Source organism: Anomaloglossus baeobatrachus, chromosome 7 (assembly GCF_048569485.1).
Source record: "Anomaloglossus baeobatrachus isolate aAnoBae1 chromosome 7, aAnoBae1.hap1, whole genome shotgun sequence".
Taxonomy (NCBI): Eukaryota; Metazoa; Chordata; class Amphibia; order Anura; family Aromobatidae; genus Anomaloglossus; species Anomaloglossus baeobatrachus.
The window spans coordinates 68,778,133-68,796,645 of record NC_134359.1 but is presented as its reverse complement, the minus strand read 5'-3'; the positions used below and the strand labels follow the sequence as shown (position 1 = coordinate 68,796,645).

Below are 18,513 nucleotides of genomic sequence, written 5' to 3'. Positions count from 1 at the left end.
GTATATATCGGTAGCCTTAGGGCATCCTTGGGCAGCCAGGGAACATACAGGTTTTAAGGAGATAATATCTGTATCCGGAGGAGCGAGCACTTTTCAAAATTGATTGTATTTAGCAACTTTAATGATTCTAGGCTTTACATTCTGAGCTGTGATTGATATACTGAGGAGAACCACTATGATCAAGAATGTGATCATGTTCTTAAGTCTTCGGTTCCACTTGCGTTTTACATAGACGAGTGCAATCCGATAAAACATCGCATTGTACTCGCACCAGTGTAAAACTATGGGGCAGTGTCCATCTGAGATTGATTTCTCATGCCTTATCGTCATGAGAAATTAATCGCAGCATGTTGCATTTGGCAGCGAGTCTCAGATCACACACACCCATACAAGTCTATAGGTGAGTGTGAAAAATTGCACTGCACCCGCATGTCACTGAGACAGGCCACGAAGTAGGTGAAGCAAGTGCTTCCTCCCTCTTTTCCACAGCTGTGATCTGATTGCAAGATCGGATCACAGTCACATGACTCTTGGCTCACGCTCGCAGCAGAGGGTCATTAACATATCGCTTCCGATGGTCTTGCATTGGAAGCTCTGAGCTAGTGGAACCGAGGCCTAAGATTGGCTATTGGATTGCTAAGGGCCCACATACTGTTCTTGCCCAGGGGCCCTCTTGTATCTGTGTCCGTTCCTAAACAGACACATTACAGTTGATCAGAATTTTGATTGTAAAACAATATGCATTTTTTTTCCAGCTGTCCTGATTACTTCCATGTTAAAAGATATCAATGCCGAAGAGAAAGACACCATTACCTTTGAAGTGACTGTCAATCATGAAGGCATCACTTTTAAATGGCTGAAAAATGGTGTTGAAATCAAATCTACAGAACGAAGCCAGATAAAAGCCAAACAACAGACCCATTCTCTTACCATCCGAAATGTCCACTTTGGTGATGCCGCAGAATACAGTTTTGTTGCTGGAAATGCCGTATCTAAAGCTAACTTATATGTTGAAGGTAAGATTTTTGTTCATTCAAAAATCTTTTTGTTTTTTTCTATGTAGGTTTTTTTTTAAATCTGTATAAGAAAAAGTAAATAAAAAACAATAATGGGAATTTTTTTCTTATGCCTCCTTTCTGGCATACAAATTACAACACTGTAAATATAGACATCTTGGATGTGTATTACATGTATTGCATTGATTTATTTTAGCGCGTCACATAGAATTCAGGAAACAGATCAAAGAAATTAAAGTGGTTGAAAAGAAAAGAGCAACATTTGAATGTGAAATCTCTGAACCTGATTTGATCGTACAGTGGATGAAGGATGGTCAAGAATTGCAAATCACTGAGAGGTACGGAAGCTTCTGGATTTGGCTCTATGAGAGGAAGCCATGACGTCTATGTCACCGGAGCTTTAGAAACATCTTTTTATGTGCCTGAAAACATTACTCAATATTTAATATATATTCCTTTGTTTTGTTTTTCAATTTAGGATTAAAATTCAGAGTGAGAGATATGTTCACCGCCTTGTGATTCCTTCCGCTCGCATGTCCGATGCTGGGCAGTACTCTGTAGTTGCTGGTGGTAACATGTCCACAGCGAACTTACATGTAGAAGGCCGGGATGTCCGTATCATATGTCCTCATAAAAAGATTGAGGTACTTATTCTGAAAATGATAAGTTTGTAAATTTTACACAAGTTTAAATTCTTAGGTTAATTAAAGAATATATTATCAAATTTGGAGGAAATCTAGGGCCCAATTCATTATTTGAGGCTTCTTTTGACACTTTTAGTAACTTATAGATTATGTTGTTTTTCACAACAAATTCTTCAAACCAGAGCACGTGTTTCATCAATTTTATGCTGGAATGGTGTGTCAGTCTCTGCAAGGAGAATAGGTTTCCCCTTAGACCCCGTCTTAGCCTCTCATGCATCCAGATCAGATCTCATACTTTGCACTGACGAGGGACAACCATCCCAAAACACTTTGTCTGCAAATTGAGGTTCTGATGTGGCATAAATCCTAAGTCATATGACAAGGTTTGTTAAAGGGTCACTTTTGACTTTTAGGATTGCTACCTCCAACAGGTAGCACTAGAGTTTGTCTACTTCCTCCCTGAAGAGACAATTTGCATGAATTTTATGGAAAATCAAAAATATTCTTTATTTTTTGCCTTTTGCATCTTTATTTGCATTTTCTGCTAAAATGTTGCAAAACTTCTGCAAAAATTAAAGACATGTATAAAAATCATTCTAGAAGGGGGGAGGCTTAAAGTACATTTACACCATTTTTTAAAGTTGCAAGTCATGAGTCGGCCACAGACATTCGGAAAATAAAAAACACCCCCACATTGGTAAAAAAAAAAATAAAAAAATAGGGAATACATATAAAATTGAGTTAAAAAAGATGCAACTTAAAAACAGACTAAAAACACCAAAAATTAGCCAAAGAAGCACAAATGCAATAATAAAGAGTGCCCATATTTTTACTACTAAATGAGCACAGATTAGCTGAAATGCTAATGTGAAAATAAGCATAGTGTTCCCCCGTGGAATTTTAGGGGCATTGCAGCTATAAGTCCCCTTACCTGGCAGCCAGACTGGCTTGCAAAGTCTCCTTAAGGAGAATAGTGTTCCCCCGTGGTCCCCACATAGCTTTCTCATGAGCCAGATCAGACACCCCCATACTTTGCACTGACGAGGGGCAAGCACCCCGAAACACCGTGTCTGCAAATTGGGATTCTGATCTGGCTTATATATCCTGAGTCATATTGCAAAGGATTGTCGAAAATCCACTTGTGACTTTTAGGATCGCTACTTCCAATAGGTGGCGCTGTGCTAGAGTTTGTCTCCTTTACTGGAGAGACAATTTGAATATTTCCCAGAGGGGCATTGCAGCTATAAGTCCCCTTACCTGGCAGCCAGACTGGCTTGCAAAGTCTCCTTAAGGAGAATAGTGTTCCCCCGTGGAATTTTAGGGGCATTGCAGCTATAAGTCCCCTTACCTGGCAGCCAGACTGGCTTGCAAAGTCTCCTTAAGGAGAATAGTGTTCCCCCGTGGTCCCCACATAGCTTTCTCATGAGCCAGATCAGACACCCCCATACTTTGCACTGACGAGGGGCAAGCACCCCGAAACACCGTGTCTGCAAATTGGGATTCTGATCTGGCTTATATATCCTGAGTCATATTGCAAAGGATTGTCGAAAATCCACTTGTGACTTTTAGGATCGCTACTTCCAATAGGTGGCGCTGTGCTAGAGTTTGTCTCCTTTACTGGAGAGACAATTTGAATATTTCCCAGAGGGGCATTGCAGCTATAAGTCCCCTTACCTGGCAGCCAGACTGGCTTGCAAAGTCTCCTTAAGGAGAATAGTGTTCCCCCGTGGAATTTTAGGGGCATTGCAGCTATAAGTCCCCTTACCTGGCAGCCAGACTGGCTTGCAAAGTCTCCTTAAGGAGAATAGTGTTCCCCCGTGGTCCCCACATAGCTTTCTCATGAGCCAGATCAGACACCCCCATACTTTGCACTGACGAGGGGCAAGCACCCCGAAACACCGTGTCTGCAAATTGGGATTCTGATCTGGCTTATATATCCTGAGTCATATTGCAAAGGATTGTCGAAAATCCACTTGTGACTTTTAGGATCGCTACTTCCAATAGGTGGCGCTGTGCTAGAGTTTGTCTCCTTTACTGGAGAGACAATTTGAATGTGAAAATATAATTTTTAATTAAAATTTCCTAATAAAATGATCATATCAGTAACAGTACTTTTTTCATTTTCTAGGCTGTTGAGAGACAAAGAGCCGTGGTCGAATTTGAAGTCAATGAGGACGATGTTGATGCTCATTGGCATAAGGATGGTATTGAGCTCAATTTCCAAATTGAAGAGCGATACGAGTACATTGTGGAAAGACGTGTGCATCGCATGTGCATCACAGAAACTACAATGAGCGACGCAGGAGAATATACCTTTACAGCCGGCAAAAACAGAAGCACTGCCACTCTTTATGTAAACGGTAGGTGACGAAACATAAAGATTTTGGACAACTTGTAACTTCTTTATGCAAATTACTCTTTAAAGTGCTCAGTTTTGTAAAATATAGAAGATTGCTACATCTTCACATTAGGAACTAAGAATACTTCTCACGTAACTAAACACTGATGTTGATTTTCCAACAGCTCCAGAACCTCCAATTGTAATAAAGAAACTTGAACCAGTGCATGTGGAATCTGGAAAACCTGCACGCTTCTGCACCGCAGTGACCGGCAAGCCACAGCCAACAGTAGCCTGGTTTAAAGACTCAACAAAACTTTCTGCTGGTTTCAAGTGCAAGTTCCTTCATGATGGGCAGGAATATACCTTATTGCTCATTGAAGCCTTCCCTGAAGATGCTGCCTTGTACACCTGTGAAGCAAGCAATGACTCTGGAATGGCCAGCACATCTGCATCACTTACTGTCGAAGGTAAGTGGTTCTTTCACATTAACGGATGTCTCCTACCTTACCTTATAATATGTCCTTAGATGAGGGTGGGAGATTACCATCTTTGAAAAAAACATGATTTTGCAAGGGTTATGGTTTAGGTGTATGTGTCTCCAACTAGTGTTGTAATTTGGTATTGTAGTTTGTTAAAATGGATCTGTCACCTGATTTCACAATACAACCTGTGTACAATAATAAATATGTCTATTAGACCAGCAGAAGAGGCAGGTGTATTTTGTTTGAAAACCCATGTCAGAATAATCGGATAATTTCTGATATTGTAATCAGCTGTAGGCTGGACTCTTGAAATAGTCATTTCAATATTTGACAGATACATTTTCAGACTGGATGATGCAGTAATGTCTACATATATTTTCAAACCAAGTACATCAGTCTCATCAGGTTTAAATATAAAAGACCAAAACCACATTTCAGGAAAGCTTGTTAAACATTTGTTTTAAATCAGATAAATCAGATTAGTCCTTTTATGTTCTCAACTATAAACATGGTTGTGTCACTTTAAAGGGAATCTATCAGCAGATTTTTGCTACCTCATCTGAGGGTAGCATTATGTAGGCCAAGGTGGCCCTGAGTTGAACGATGTACCACTTATATTTCTGTGTGCAGCTGTTCTGACACAGTAAAAAAGTTTAGATTTTGCATGTAATAGTGCTGGGATAGTTGCCCCTGCCCACACCAGGCTTTCAGTGTACATTTCCATAGACAGAAGCTGCTGATCACAGAAGGTCTCAGAATTCTACTAGAGCTCACACACTGCTGAGACCCACTAATGATAACGATAATAGGCTTAAGCTAACATTGCAGGCAAACAAAAAAAGACTGTGAGATAACAAATGAAGGGTTAAACTGTCTGTTTTCACAATAGCAGCATGCTATCTTCAGGCTTCATTGCAGAAACCTGCTGACAGAGTCCCTTAAAGAGGTTGTTCACGACTTGACAACCCTTTCTCATTCCCCATGGTTGAAGCTTATGGTCACCTCCAATGTCAGTGCCGTATCAGTAGTGTCAGTGCTGGCATTCCCGGGGCTCATGTGAGGTTGTGACATCATGCGAGCCCCACATGCAGTCACCGCCGGCTTATCTCTTCCTGCCTTCAGACCTATGAGTAATCATCAAGAAGTGCGAGCGTGCAATTCACTTCCTTGTGATTATGTATATGTCCAAAGGCGGGGACAGTGAAGCTGGAGCGGATCCAAAGGCGGGGACAGTGAAGCTGGAGCGGATAGGGAGCAGGGCGCGTGTCACGTCTCAACCTCAGGTGAGCTCCGGGAACGCGAGCGCCGTCACAGCTGGAACAGCACCTGCACGGGTGCTGAGTATAAGCTTTTTTATTTTAATGGGGCTAAACATGGGAAATGAGGAGAGTTTGTCCTATGGTTGGACAACTCCTTTAAAGGAAAGATGCATCTTTATAGATTCTAAAACTGTTGCTGAGACGTTATTGATTAGATATGACTATGGGTAATAATCCATTCTATTTTTGAATCATAGAAGTGGTGTCACCAGATTTGGAAGGTCCAGCCTACCCACCTGAAATTATCACACCTCTCCGTGATGCCATTACTGCAGAAGGACAGTCAGCAATCTTCCAGTGTCGTGTCTCTGGCTCAGGTTAGTTTAACCATCAACCAGTACAAAGTCACATTAAGTAAAAACAGAACTTGGGACTTATTTATTTATTGATGGATTTGAACCCTTCTTGAGCACCCATTTTTAAAATGTGCTCACTCTACAAGTTATAGTAACATTAGCTGAGAAAATTTTAGGTATTCTGATTTCACTAGTTAATGGTTATTATATGTAATATTATTTGCATAATGTAAAGCCATACAATTTTACAACATATTTCTTGTATCCATTTACTAAGATTTTTACGATTCCTTCATACTGTCCTTCCATAGGAACCTTTATTGTCTTCAGCTCATTACAGTTAGCAAAACAAATCCTCATCTAATTACAGTTGCAGTATAATTATTAGTGTTATCCACTAGAAATAAATGCTAAAGATTTTTACTAAAAGACAACAAGCAGAGATTTTAAAAACTTATTTGTTGCTAAAAAAGTAAATTGACCCATTTTTTCATATATTTACTATAGGCAGCAAAGGAACCTTACACCTCTGAAAATGCTATTTACCTGCAGGTATAGGGTTAATTTCCAGGTAAAAATAGTGTCACAATGCTTAATAAAAATGCAGATTTGGGGGAGAAAAGGAAGTTGTTTCCTCCATGGAGCCACCTGCGTTCAGTCATGGGAGCATCCATGGAGACACTACAAACACCGCTCACAGAATCGGTGATTGTAAGCATACCTTGGCACTTTGATAGCTTGCGCTGCACAGATGCACTCTATAGCAAGCTGTCAAACAAAGTGTCAGGGCATGATTACAGCCACTGCTCATGGTTCAGTGAGTGGTTACTGTGCCCACTCAGTGCATACCCCCATAACTGAAAAGCGGCAGCTTCACGGAGGAAATAAATTCATTTCCCCCCATAGCCACTCTTTCAGTGAGGATTGTAACAGCATTGTAACACTATTAGCCCTATATCTGCAGGTAAATAGAGGTTCCCTTTAAAAATATGGAGGAGAGGTTTATGTAAACTAATATAATATTATTATTATTATTATTATTTATTATTATAACGCCATCAATTCCATGGCGCTTTACATGTGAAAGGGGTATACGTAATAGGGCCAAGTACAATAATCATAAACAATACAAGGCACAGACTGGTACAGGAGGATAGAGGACCCTGCCCGCGAGGGCTCACAGTCTACAAGGGATAGGTGAGCATACAGTAGGTTAGGGTAGAGCTGGTTGTGCGGCGTTATATCAGACTGAGGGTTACGGCAGGTTGTAGGCTTGTCGGAAGAGGTGGGTCTTCAGGTTCCTTTTGAAGCTTGTCAAGGTAGGCGAGAGTCTGATGTGTTGTGGCAGAGTATTCCAGAGTATATACAAATATTGTTATATACACTATTGTGGTTTGTACAGATCTGAAGGTTTCCTGGTTCTGCAAGGACAAGGAGATCAAGCCATCACGCTTCTTTAAAATGACCCAATTCGAAGACACCTATCAACTTGAAATAGCAGAGGCCTACTCTGAAGATGCAGGCGTCTATACTTGTTCTGCTAGCAATGCTCTTGGACAAGTCTCATGCACTGCCAATCTCAGGCTTGAAGGTATGTCTTCTACAGGCTCAGTTGTGTAATATATATATAGATATACTGTATATAAATCGACCATTTAACAGTGGTGCTAACATAGTCTTTGTCATCATTGTCAATTAAATTCACTAATACAATCCATTTAGATGCTACTGGAACATACATATTCTTGTCGTGAATATGGAACAGCAGTGTAACCATCATTTCTCATTGTCATATTATCATCTTCTTGTTATCTTGCTATGCTTTTTTTGTCTGTCTGTTCTTTTCCATGTTGTTGACCATTGCGTAGTCTAAAGGTGCAGTCTTTCTGTGTCACAAAGATAGTTAAGCATTTTGCACAATCAATAAAACAAACCAAAACACTAAGAACACCAAAAAATAAAGAACACCAACATGAATAGCATTTGATATAGAATAACATTTTCTTCTTTTCCATACTTGACAGCCATGACACAGTCTACCATATAAATATCTATTGAGAATTCAGACCAAACTGGCAAATCTGGCAAGAAAGATTGACTTACTAAACCTCGTCATTCTTTCAATAGACTCAGTTTGATACTTAGCCCTATTCTGTATGGCCACAAAGAAGTAGAGGAGCATCCTCCATCATCGGATTAAAATATATTTGTTTTTGGATTTTTTAAGCCCTGCATAACTATAGTATTTAAGAGGTGACCAGAGCACATATTATTAATGTCCAATCCTCATGATAGTTCATCAATATCAGATCATTGGGGTCCAATACCCAGCATTGCCACCGATTGGCTGTTCTTAACATTGAACGGAGCTGAACAGCACAACTCTATTCAATGTGTAATAGACGCTGCCGGGTACTGCAGATCAGCTCTTATTTCAGACCCACTTAAAGAGGAACAACCACCAGGTTTTTCATATATAAATTAAAGCCAGTGCTATACTGGTGCTATCATGCTGATTCTAAACGTACCTTTAGTTGTGAGATCATATGCATAGTTTATGAAATACAGGCAAGTAAAGTTTGTGAAATGGACTGTTATTTGATTGATAGCAGCTACAGAATAACTAATAGGTGAGTCGGGTTTTGCTAGTTATTCCCAACCCTGTCTGTCTTCCTGTTCTTCATCTCCTGTCTCTGTTATTACAGGGAGAGGAAGAACAGGGGGGAGGAAGGACAGAAAGGCAGTCAGGGGTGGGAATAACTAGCAAAACTTGACCCACCTATTAGATATTCTGCAGCGCCCATCATCAAATAACAGTGCATTTCACAAACTTTACTTGCCTATATTTTAGAAACTATACATCTGATCTCACAACTAAATGTATGAATAGAATCATCATCCTATTGGCTGTATAGCACTGGCTTTAGTTTATATAAGAAAATCCTGGTGGTTGGTCCTCTTTAATGGACGTGTGCTGTTCCGAGCTAATAATAGCCGATTGGTCAGGGTGCTGATGATGGTTGCCCACCGATCTAATATTAATGAACTATTCTTTGGATAGGTTTTCTTTATTATAAGCCCGAACAAACTTATTTAAGGGAACAATGTTTAGGTTTAATGGCTAAATGTTTCAAACATAAATAATATGCTTCTTTTCAGGGCAAACACTTCCTGCAGATTTTGCATCACCTCCCCCAGAGCAGATTATTTCTTCTGAGTCATTTAAGAGGGAGCTGGTTGCTCATAGTCCAATCTTCATCCAGCCTATTTCAAGCTATACAGTAAACAGTGGGGAAACTGTGCGCTTTGTGGCAAGAGTTTCTGGTTTTCCCAAACCAGAAATACATTGGTTTCAGAACCAAAATAAAGTTCTACCATCCAAAAATATAGTCTTTCATTTCGATGAATCTACAAACACAGCTATACTTATCATAGTGGATGCCTTTCTAGAGAATGCTGGTGAATATACCTGCAAAGCAAAAAATAGTGCTGGTGAAGCCTCCTGCGCAGCCACCCTAACAGTGACTGAAGGTAAAACCCCACTGTCCCATTGAGTTCACACATGACATGATCGCACTATTACTAATAGTTTTTCACCTTTCTTACAGTATCCACTTCTTACACTTTTCACTCAATATGCAGATATATTACTAACGTCACACAAATTCACTCTTTTCCACTGACTGTCACAGTGTCTAAATCATTGCTCCACCATACTCTCGTTTGCTGACATGACAATCATTTCACTTCAAAATTATCAGTTGAACCAACCATAGCTAAATTATCTAACAATTCCAGTTATTTTAATCCAATAGTAAAACAGGTGTCACTCTTACTTTGGATCATTAAAGAACAATCTTAATCAAAATTTGGAAAGCGACAACGAAAGAAGATGCAACCTTCTATGTCAGCATGAATTTCCAGTTCTTCATCTTTTGTCAATTTTTTGTACAGAGCATGCAGTTGGCATGCGTTAGTCTCAAGTCATGTTTAAGTCTTCTTGATCAACATATTTGTTCTTATCGTAAGGAATATTGGACAATTTAGTTGATAATTTCTTTTTTTTTTTTTCGCTTGATTACACAGTGAAATCCGTAGTTAGTCAAAGCTTTACAAGTTCTACGAAAAGCATTACAGAGTCTGTCAGCACACAGTCAGTGTCAGAAGCCACAGTGTATGTAAAAGAATTTAAATCAGTGCAAGGAATTAACTCTAAAGAAGGTGTACAGGTTTTTGAAAGTGTTTCTGAAAGTTCTTCCATAACTGCATCATCTGTGAAGACAGTAGAAGCACAGTTTAAAGGATCCATCAGTCAAAGTAGTTCAGAAGTGGTCACCAAAGCGGGTATTAAGGACAATAAAAGTCATGCCCCAAAGATACTACTTCAGCTTCACGATATGACTGTGAAATGTGGAGAAGTAGCCCAGTTTATCTGTGCAGTGCAAGATGGCAATCTACAAGTCATTTGGAAACATGAAGGCCAATCACTAGAAGACACAACAAGAGTAAAAACTTCCCAAAATGGAAATGTCATGTTGCTTACCATAGAGAATGTTCAGCTGACAGATCAAGGCACATACAGTTGCACTTTACACAATGATTTCGGAGAAGAGACAAGCGCTGCAGTACTAACTGTAGAAGGTGGCTATTAATTTTGATTAATTTTGATGCGGGATTCCTTTTTCAATTTTTGAAAATAAAAGAAATAGAATGATGGTTCTGTAGTTGTTAAAATAAATCATAAATAAAATATCAAACTAACAACATTAACGTAAAGCGATAAAACTAAAATAATATAAGATTTTATACAACAATGTTTAATTCTAACATGCTTAATACTAAAGGGTGCTTTACACGCTGCGACATCGCTAGCAATTGCTAGCAATGTCAAGTGTGATAGCACCCTCCCCCATCGTTTGTGCGACATTTGGTGCTCGCTGCCGTAGCGAACATTATCGCTACGGCAGCGTCACACACATACCTTGTCAGCGACGTTGCTGTGACCGCCGAACAATCCCTCCTTCAAGGGGGAGGTGAGTTCGGCGTCATAGCGACGTCACTGCGGCGTCACTAAGCGGCCGGCCAATAGAAGCCTAGGGGCGGAGATGAGCGGGACGTAACATCCCGCCCACCTCCTTCCGTGTGTGTGCTGCCGCAGGAACGACGAACAACATCATACCTGCAGCAGCAATGATATTAAGGAAAGGAGCAACGTGTCAATGATCACTGTTTTTGTACGATTTTGCGATCGTTGATTGTCGCTCCTTGGTGTCACATGCTGCGATGTCGCTCCCGGCGCCGGATGTGCGTCACTAATGACGTGACCCCGAAGATATATCGGTAGTGATGTTGCAGCGTGTAAAGCACCCTTAAGCCAATATGACCAAAAAATTTTAATTATTATATTTTGCATTATATAATACAAATGTTGTTTGTTGTGTTTTATGACATTGCAGACATTTTATTATTGCTTCTGCAATAAATTGAAATTTTTCGCAGTCAATTTTAAATGTATAGATACAAACAAAAATTAGAAATTAATATTCCTTGCAAAAGCCACAGTAGCTATAAGTAAGTTATAATATTGTGGAAAAATATCTTGCTCTGTTATTAATTTTCCAGCTAATTTAACTTCTACTACTGCTATTACTACTATTTCTATATTAACCATACCAATAAAAATAGAAGAACCATCAATAAATTATATATAATACTTACAATATTAACAACTTAGATAATCATCTAACAGGATCTAATTTGTGGTACTATTATGCACTGTATTCCCAAGCCATCTCAACTAACATTTTCTAAAATTTATTCTCACCTAGCACAAGAAATCACCACCATGGCAGTAGCACAAATAGACTCTGAATCAGATAAAAAAAGTTATAAATCTCACAAAGAAATTCAAATTAAGAGTACTTACGAAGCAAAACAGGAAACCACTGTGAAAACATCAAGCATTTCTATCACTCCATCACAAAGACCACAAGGTCCCGAAAGACAAAGAAGCAAAGAATATTTTCCGGATGTCATACCTTACGAAGAAATAATAGACTCTTGTGCTATGGTGCCACTGTTTCTTGAACAAATGCAGCTTGAAACTTTTGTAAAGGAAGGCGCCGATGTCTCCCTCTTTTGCGTCATAAAGGGCATACCTGCGCCTTGTGTTATATGGCTCTTCAACAAGCTTCTGGTTGATGAGTCTGCCACATGTCTGTTGAGAAATGATGGTTCACTCTGCAGCTTAAAGCTGCTGAAAGTTCTTCCAAAGCAGAGTGGTATCTACACCTGCAAAATAGTTAATGCTGCAGGACAAGCCGAATGCAACACTCATCTGAGAGTGACAGGTTGGCAACTGCATGTTCCTTCCAAATATAAATTCTTGCATATCAGTGTATGCAACGAACAATGATTTACAAAATACATTTACCAATAGATTCATAATTTCCAAATAAATTTGAGGCATGTCAAGGCATGTTCACCTATATCCATTCACATGATCACACACATTCACTTCACATTTGCTCACATCTTTAGATCGTTACGGCATGTGCTTCTTTATGTTCAGTTTGCTTATTTTTCTGTCTTAAACTCTTAGACAGGAATGAGCAAAACTCTTAATAATCTGCAGAATTTCAATTTCCTTTCTTTAAATCTTTTAAACCTTTACATTGTGTATAAAATTGATTAAAGAAAAATGTTTGAGGAAGGGAGCTAATTCAACTTTTTTTATCATCAGCTCTAAACGTTTCATGTCAGTAGAATATATTTTTGCGTCGATTATTGATCACTTTTATGTGCTGTAATCTGAGCTTTTAAAATCAACTAATTTACTTCAAAAGTTAAATTCTTCACCTCTTTATTTTTATTCAAAATGCATTTTGCTCATTCTTTGTCTAAAATGTATCCTTGTGTATATATTATCACTTAAAAAGAGCCAATCGCTTGGTCAAAAGTGGTCAGTGTGCTCTTATTTTTTTTCAATGCTACCCCGAGTATGCAGATTTTTTTTTTTATTCTACTATCTATACTATAATATCTAGAGATATGTTTTTTTATATTCAGTATTACTTTTATGGTCTTTAACCCAGGGGGCTTTGCTTACAATAAGCATTACAGGTAATAATGCAGGGCAGCCTGAAGACGCGCTCCGTGTGAATCCAGTGAGCACCGTCCACTTGGTAAAGACCATAAAAATTAGCACTAATTAAAAACGCCCTTATATCTGGAACCGATTTAAAAAAAAAAGATAGAATAATCAGGTGAGAAGAAGGAATAAAATGAGAGCAACAACTGGACGCTCTTGGCCCGGTGATAGGTCCTCTTTAAGAAATCAACTCCAGACATAAAAAGAGGTTGCAAACTTAATATTCTGTTTTCCTTATAGCACTGGATAAGGTTCTGCAGGAGAAAATAGAGAAACAGATAGAGCTCGAAGTAAAAGGTACGCAAAAATATTTTATTCTTATAAATCTTTAATGAAATTTCAATCAGTGGTGTAAATGCTAAAAACAGCGCAAAGTGGAACTTCAATCAAGACAAGGTAATATTATTAAATGTATATTAATAAAAAAAATGGGTTCTAAATTATTGATTTACTTATAGAATATGTGTAACAACATTTTCAATGATTTTGAAAAGTGCATGAAAGTTTTTAAAACTTTTGGGGTTTTTACAGTGACATTAGTTTATTTTTTCATTTAAAATTTTATTACAGCTTTCCGTCATTGCATGAAAAAGAATTAATAAAAATATCTAAGACTGTAAAAAAAACCTGTGTACAGTAATATAATTGTCAAGATGCTTTTTTTTAAAAAAAAAACAAAGCATTTGAAAACCTTACATGGCTTGCAGATGGCATCTAGTACTGTACGTTATCATTGTTGCTTGCTGTTTTCTGCTTAACATTCTAAGTATGCGGCTGTATTAGTTCGAATAAACGCCTTCTCATTTAAATGTAGCTATATTATGGATAGTTGCGATTTCTTGTTATTTTCAAAAATTATGTAATCACATTCAAAAGGATCAGAAAGGGCGTTTATTCTGCTGTCTGCAAGTCAGGTAAGATTTTAATAATACATTTTAAACTCACTAAAACTTTCGGACAGCTGTGCACACACAGAATAAAAAAAAGTACCTAAAATTTGTTGAGATTTACCTGTCTGTTGAAGAAGAACTTTCTACAGTTTGAAGAAAGAACAAACAGCGAACGATTTTCGCATCAGAATCTTTAAAAAAGAACAAGGCATTGCGTTTATTCGAACAAATATGGTGAGTGAATATTTTTCTGGATTTGTACTTTATGTAGCATGAATATTTAAATATTTAAACATAAATAATTATTGTAGTTGAAAAATATATACGTAATTTAAATTCAAATACTTGAAAAGGTGAACTATTTTTAAAATACAGATTTCATTTTTTCCTTAGAAATTTTCTTCAATGAGGTCAAGGAGAATGAAAAGCGAAGAGACCTAAGAGGGGCCTTTTCCGATACAGAAGACTACTTGGATCATGGACTTGTTTCCTCTAAGAGATGTGCAAGTCGGACATCTTCAATTGGTTCTTGGTCAGAGTTCATTAAGCCTTCCTTCACACAAAAGTTGACTTTTCGATCTGTGTTAGAAGGCGAGCCTGCTGTTTTCCGTTGTAAACTGGTGGCCTGCCCAGTGCCAACGATTTCATGGTTTCACAACAATAAGCCAATTGGGAAAGAGAAACGTAGGGTGTTTAAAACTGAAAGTGAGATGCACATTCATTTCTGCAGTTTATTAATTAAAGAAGTAGAAGATCGAGATTCTGGAAGTTATCGTATATTTGCTATAAACAGTGAGGGCTCAGCTGAGAGTACTGCTTCCCTGTTGGTAGCACTGAAGGAAGAGCAGAATCCAAAATACTTAGATTTTGTAAGATTTTCTGAGAAAACACATGAAAGTATTGATTCGTTAGTTCAGAAAAAGAGAGAATGCAAATTGAAAGTTGACCTTAAATGTGTTGGATCGCCCCATGATAAACGTCGGGAAACTCAGATAATGCGAAACCAATACCCTAAAAGAGGTATTGTTAAAACAATAAGCTTTGAAAAAATTATTTCCGATGAAACTCAAAGCAAAAGGAAACGGAGGAAAAAATTGGAAAGTGATAAATTGTTAGACAAAGAAATACAAGCAAAGTTAGAAAAGTTGCGAGAGCTCAAGCGTGCAAGAGGAAGCAGAAGCTCAATTTACTCTTCTGATTTGTACTCTGATATGGACCTTGAGTCTTTACAGAGTGACACAAGTTTCCACATTGAAAAGGAAACCTATAAGCTGAGCTCATTTTTAGATGTACCACGAGAGCTTAAAAAGATTCCGGGACTGGACAAGCTCCCCATCTCTATTCCTCAAATAATTGAACCAAATATAAGTAATGTAGCACAGGAAATAAAAGAAACTGGCATCTTCGAATCATCTATGCTCAAAAGTGCAGAAAATGAAACTATGATAATTCATAATGATAGCGTTAGTACAGTTAGTAAAAGCACCTCTAATGAAATTATTATTGGGAATGATCAGCAGAAAGACAACATTGAACAAACAAGAGCTACAGAATCAATATTAAGTCCTGATATTGTTTTAGCTAAGATTACAAACGATGTAACAGAAAAAATAGACAGTACGTTGGAGTTGACAGAGCCTGTACAAATCAATGAGCCCATTAAATCAAAAGTACTCCAAGATCTTTCAGAAATCAGTTATGTTCGTTACACAGGACAAAAATTCAGTCAGAGTGAATTTAAATTCTTTCAGACTCCAGATATACAAGATACCTTGGCAGATGCTTCTGGCGAAATTCCTGAAGATAATATTAACTTTCCTGTACAACCACTTAAAGAACCTGAGGATTTAACAACATTAGAATCTTTCTCTGCTGAGCCACTCCTGGAACCAATACAGAAAGATGAAATGACAAACGAACCAGAATCATTTGAAGAAAGAATTCAAATGAATGAGCCCGTCAGGTCCAAAATACGACAAGGACCATTTCAGGCTACTAATACTTATCAAAGTTATCCAGATATGGTTGAAGAAGAACATGACAAAATATCTGATAAAGATCTTAAATATAGTAAGTTTGTGAATGCGCCAGGCCTACAAAGTTATGAAACGAAAGACAATAAAGATGGGATGGAACATACCTTTTTACCTGGTGAACTGAAATTGCGAGAAAAGACTCAAACCATTGGACAGAGTAGATCTAGAACATATGATGAAAAGTATACACCAAACGTGGAGCATAAAACAGATATGAAAAAGGAAGCATTTGGTAACCTCTCCAAATCTGTAAATGTTAGTCAAGAAGGCAAATTAACTTGTCATGAAGAAGTTCATAAAGAGCAGTTACTTGTGGATGATGTTTTAGAAAAACAAAAGTCTCTAGGGGAAATTAATTCCAGTAAGCCAGTAAATGTCACTGTTGATTTCCAAAAACAAATAAAAGACAGTAAATTTGAACTAGTTGAAATGTATACACCTGTAAAATCCAGAATTTTCCAGTCATCGTCTGAAAGTAGACCAGAATATATTTCCACACAACATATTATAGAAGAAAAATTGAGTCTACATGAACATGAGAAAGTTCATGAACTTATTGACAATGAGAAAAGTAAAGAAGTGAATGAAGAGGTTATTTTTTCTATTGTTGAAAGTCATTTAGACATATCAGAAAAGGATGCAACACCACTGACATTGAGTGATGTATCGAAGAAAGTAGAGAAAAATCTGGATGTTAAAGGGTCAGTCCAAATGCATGAACCAGTTACAGCTCTTGTAATACCAGAAGCAATTCAAATAAACAAATCTGTAACATCAAAAATATTACAAAAACCTACTGAAGCTACCTTAATGTGCTTACCAGCACATGAAGTAACCATGAAGGAAAAGATACTAGAATCTGAAACAGCTAAGAGACACTACAAACAGGATCAAAACCAGAAGGAATTATCTAGTCAAAGTAAGCAAAGATATGCAGAAGATGCTTTGGGTACATCATTTATAAACACTACTGAAGTTGGAAAAGATGAGTTGGAATCACTAATGACAGAACATTCAGAGTATGAAAAATCTGATGTCTACAAAGTCTTGCAGGAAATGCCTAAATCAAATTTGATTGAGTCATCCGTAGAAAAAATAGAATACAGTGAAAGCAAGCAAAGTTGGATTGAAACGAAACAAAAAGAAAAATCTTTTCAAGAAATGTTTGGAAATATAGATGAAAAAGTTCAAGAATATTATTCTGAGATGGACTCCTTACTTGTTGGAAAAGATTCCCAAGATGGTCAACAATTACATTATGAAAGGAATGAGCAAAAATTAGCCAATTTCACTGAAATTAACCAAGTGGGTGTACAACAAAAAGCAAGACGTTCCCATGAATCTGACCTGACATCTTCAATTACTGATCAACTTCAGCAGGCAGTCAGCAGTGAGGAAACCATTCCTCAAATATCTCCTAAAATGAAAGAAAAAGAGAATGCTTTAATAACGCCAGCATCTGATTTCTCTTTGGTTGAAGATACTAAACTTGCAGAAGTAAATGAATACACAAAATTAGAATCATTGGATTCATCTAAAATGAGTGAACAAAATTTTTCAAAAACACGGCTAATTGATCAGCAAGATAAAGTGACTGCTTTAAAAGTTAAAGAAAGTTTTGAAGCCAAAACTTTTTCTGAAAGGTTATATGAAAAGTCAGAATTTTCACTATCTAAGGAAGACAGAGAAACTCTACCTGAATTAAATGTTGAAAAAACTTTACCTGGTGATATGTATGATGAACCTGGGGAAAAAGATGTGGAATTGGAATTGGCAGCTTTGAAGGAAATTGAGTCTAGTAGGGTTCATCCTAATGATGCTTTTGAGATTTCTGAAAGTGCTGATTACAAGAAGATGTTTCCAAGTGCACCTATGTTTACTCATGATGTGGAATCTCAGGAAGTACTCGAAGGTGACTCATGCACTTTTACATGTCATTTTAATGGGTATCCTCAGCCAACTGTTTCTTGGTACAATAATGACAAAGTGCCCCGAAATGAAGACGTGGTCATACTTACCACAGAAACAAAATCTGCTTTAACATTCTTAGCAGTTCTTCCTCAAAATGCTGGTTCTATAACATGTGTAATATTTAACCAATATGGAACGGACACAACATTTGGCAAACTTAAGGTTAACAGTAGAGAAAATCAGGACCAAAGTGATGATAAAACCTTAGTGAAATGTGAGATGCTTATATCTGAACATTTCACAGAAGGTGAGGATGAGGAGCTTATATCACTGTTTGCTAATGCTGAAGGAAAGTCTTTTGCAGATGATAATAGATTCAGTCTTCAGCTCCCACAGGTTGGGTATGTAATTCCCCGCAAAGCTGACAT

At 37.7% G+C, this 18,513-nt stretch overlaps 1 protein-coding gene across 5 annotated transcripts in view; it reads left to right on the top strand.

Annotated features, from left to right (window-relative positions):
* Nucleotides 1-18,513, top strand: part of TTN (titin) — a 312,175-nt gene that overhangs the window by 64,094 nt on the left and 229,568 nt on the right. For 3 of the 5 annotated variants that reach the window (XM_075317394.1, XM_075317393.1, XM_075317391.1), the window contains exons 34-43: nt 756-1,016; nt 1,213-1,354; nt 1,495-1,660; nt 3,789-4,020; nt 4,184-4,468; nt 6,000-6,119; nt 7,501-7,689; nt 10,185-10,739; nt 11,927-12,448; nt 13,489-13,545. In XM_075317394.1, coding sequence (XP_075173509.1) covers nt 756-1,016; nt 1,213-1,354; nt 1,495-1,660; nt 3,789-4,020; nt 4,184-4,468; nt 6,000-6,119; nt 7,501-7,689; nt 10,185-10,739; nt 11,927-12,448; nt 13,489-13,545 — 2,529 coding nt within the window. The remainder of the gene's footprint in view (nt 1-755; nt 1,017-1,212; nt 1,355-1,494; nt 1,661-3,788; nt 4,021-4,183; nt 4,469-5,999; nt 6,120-7,500; nt 7,690-10,184; nt 10,740-11,926; nt 12,449-13,488; nt 13,546-18,513) is intronic. The other 2 variants (XM_075317392.1, XM_075317390.1) reach the window with 1 other exon arrangement.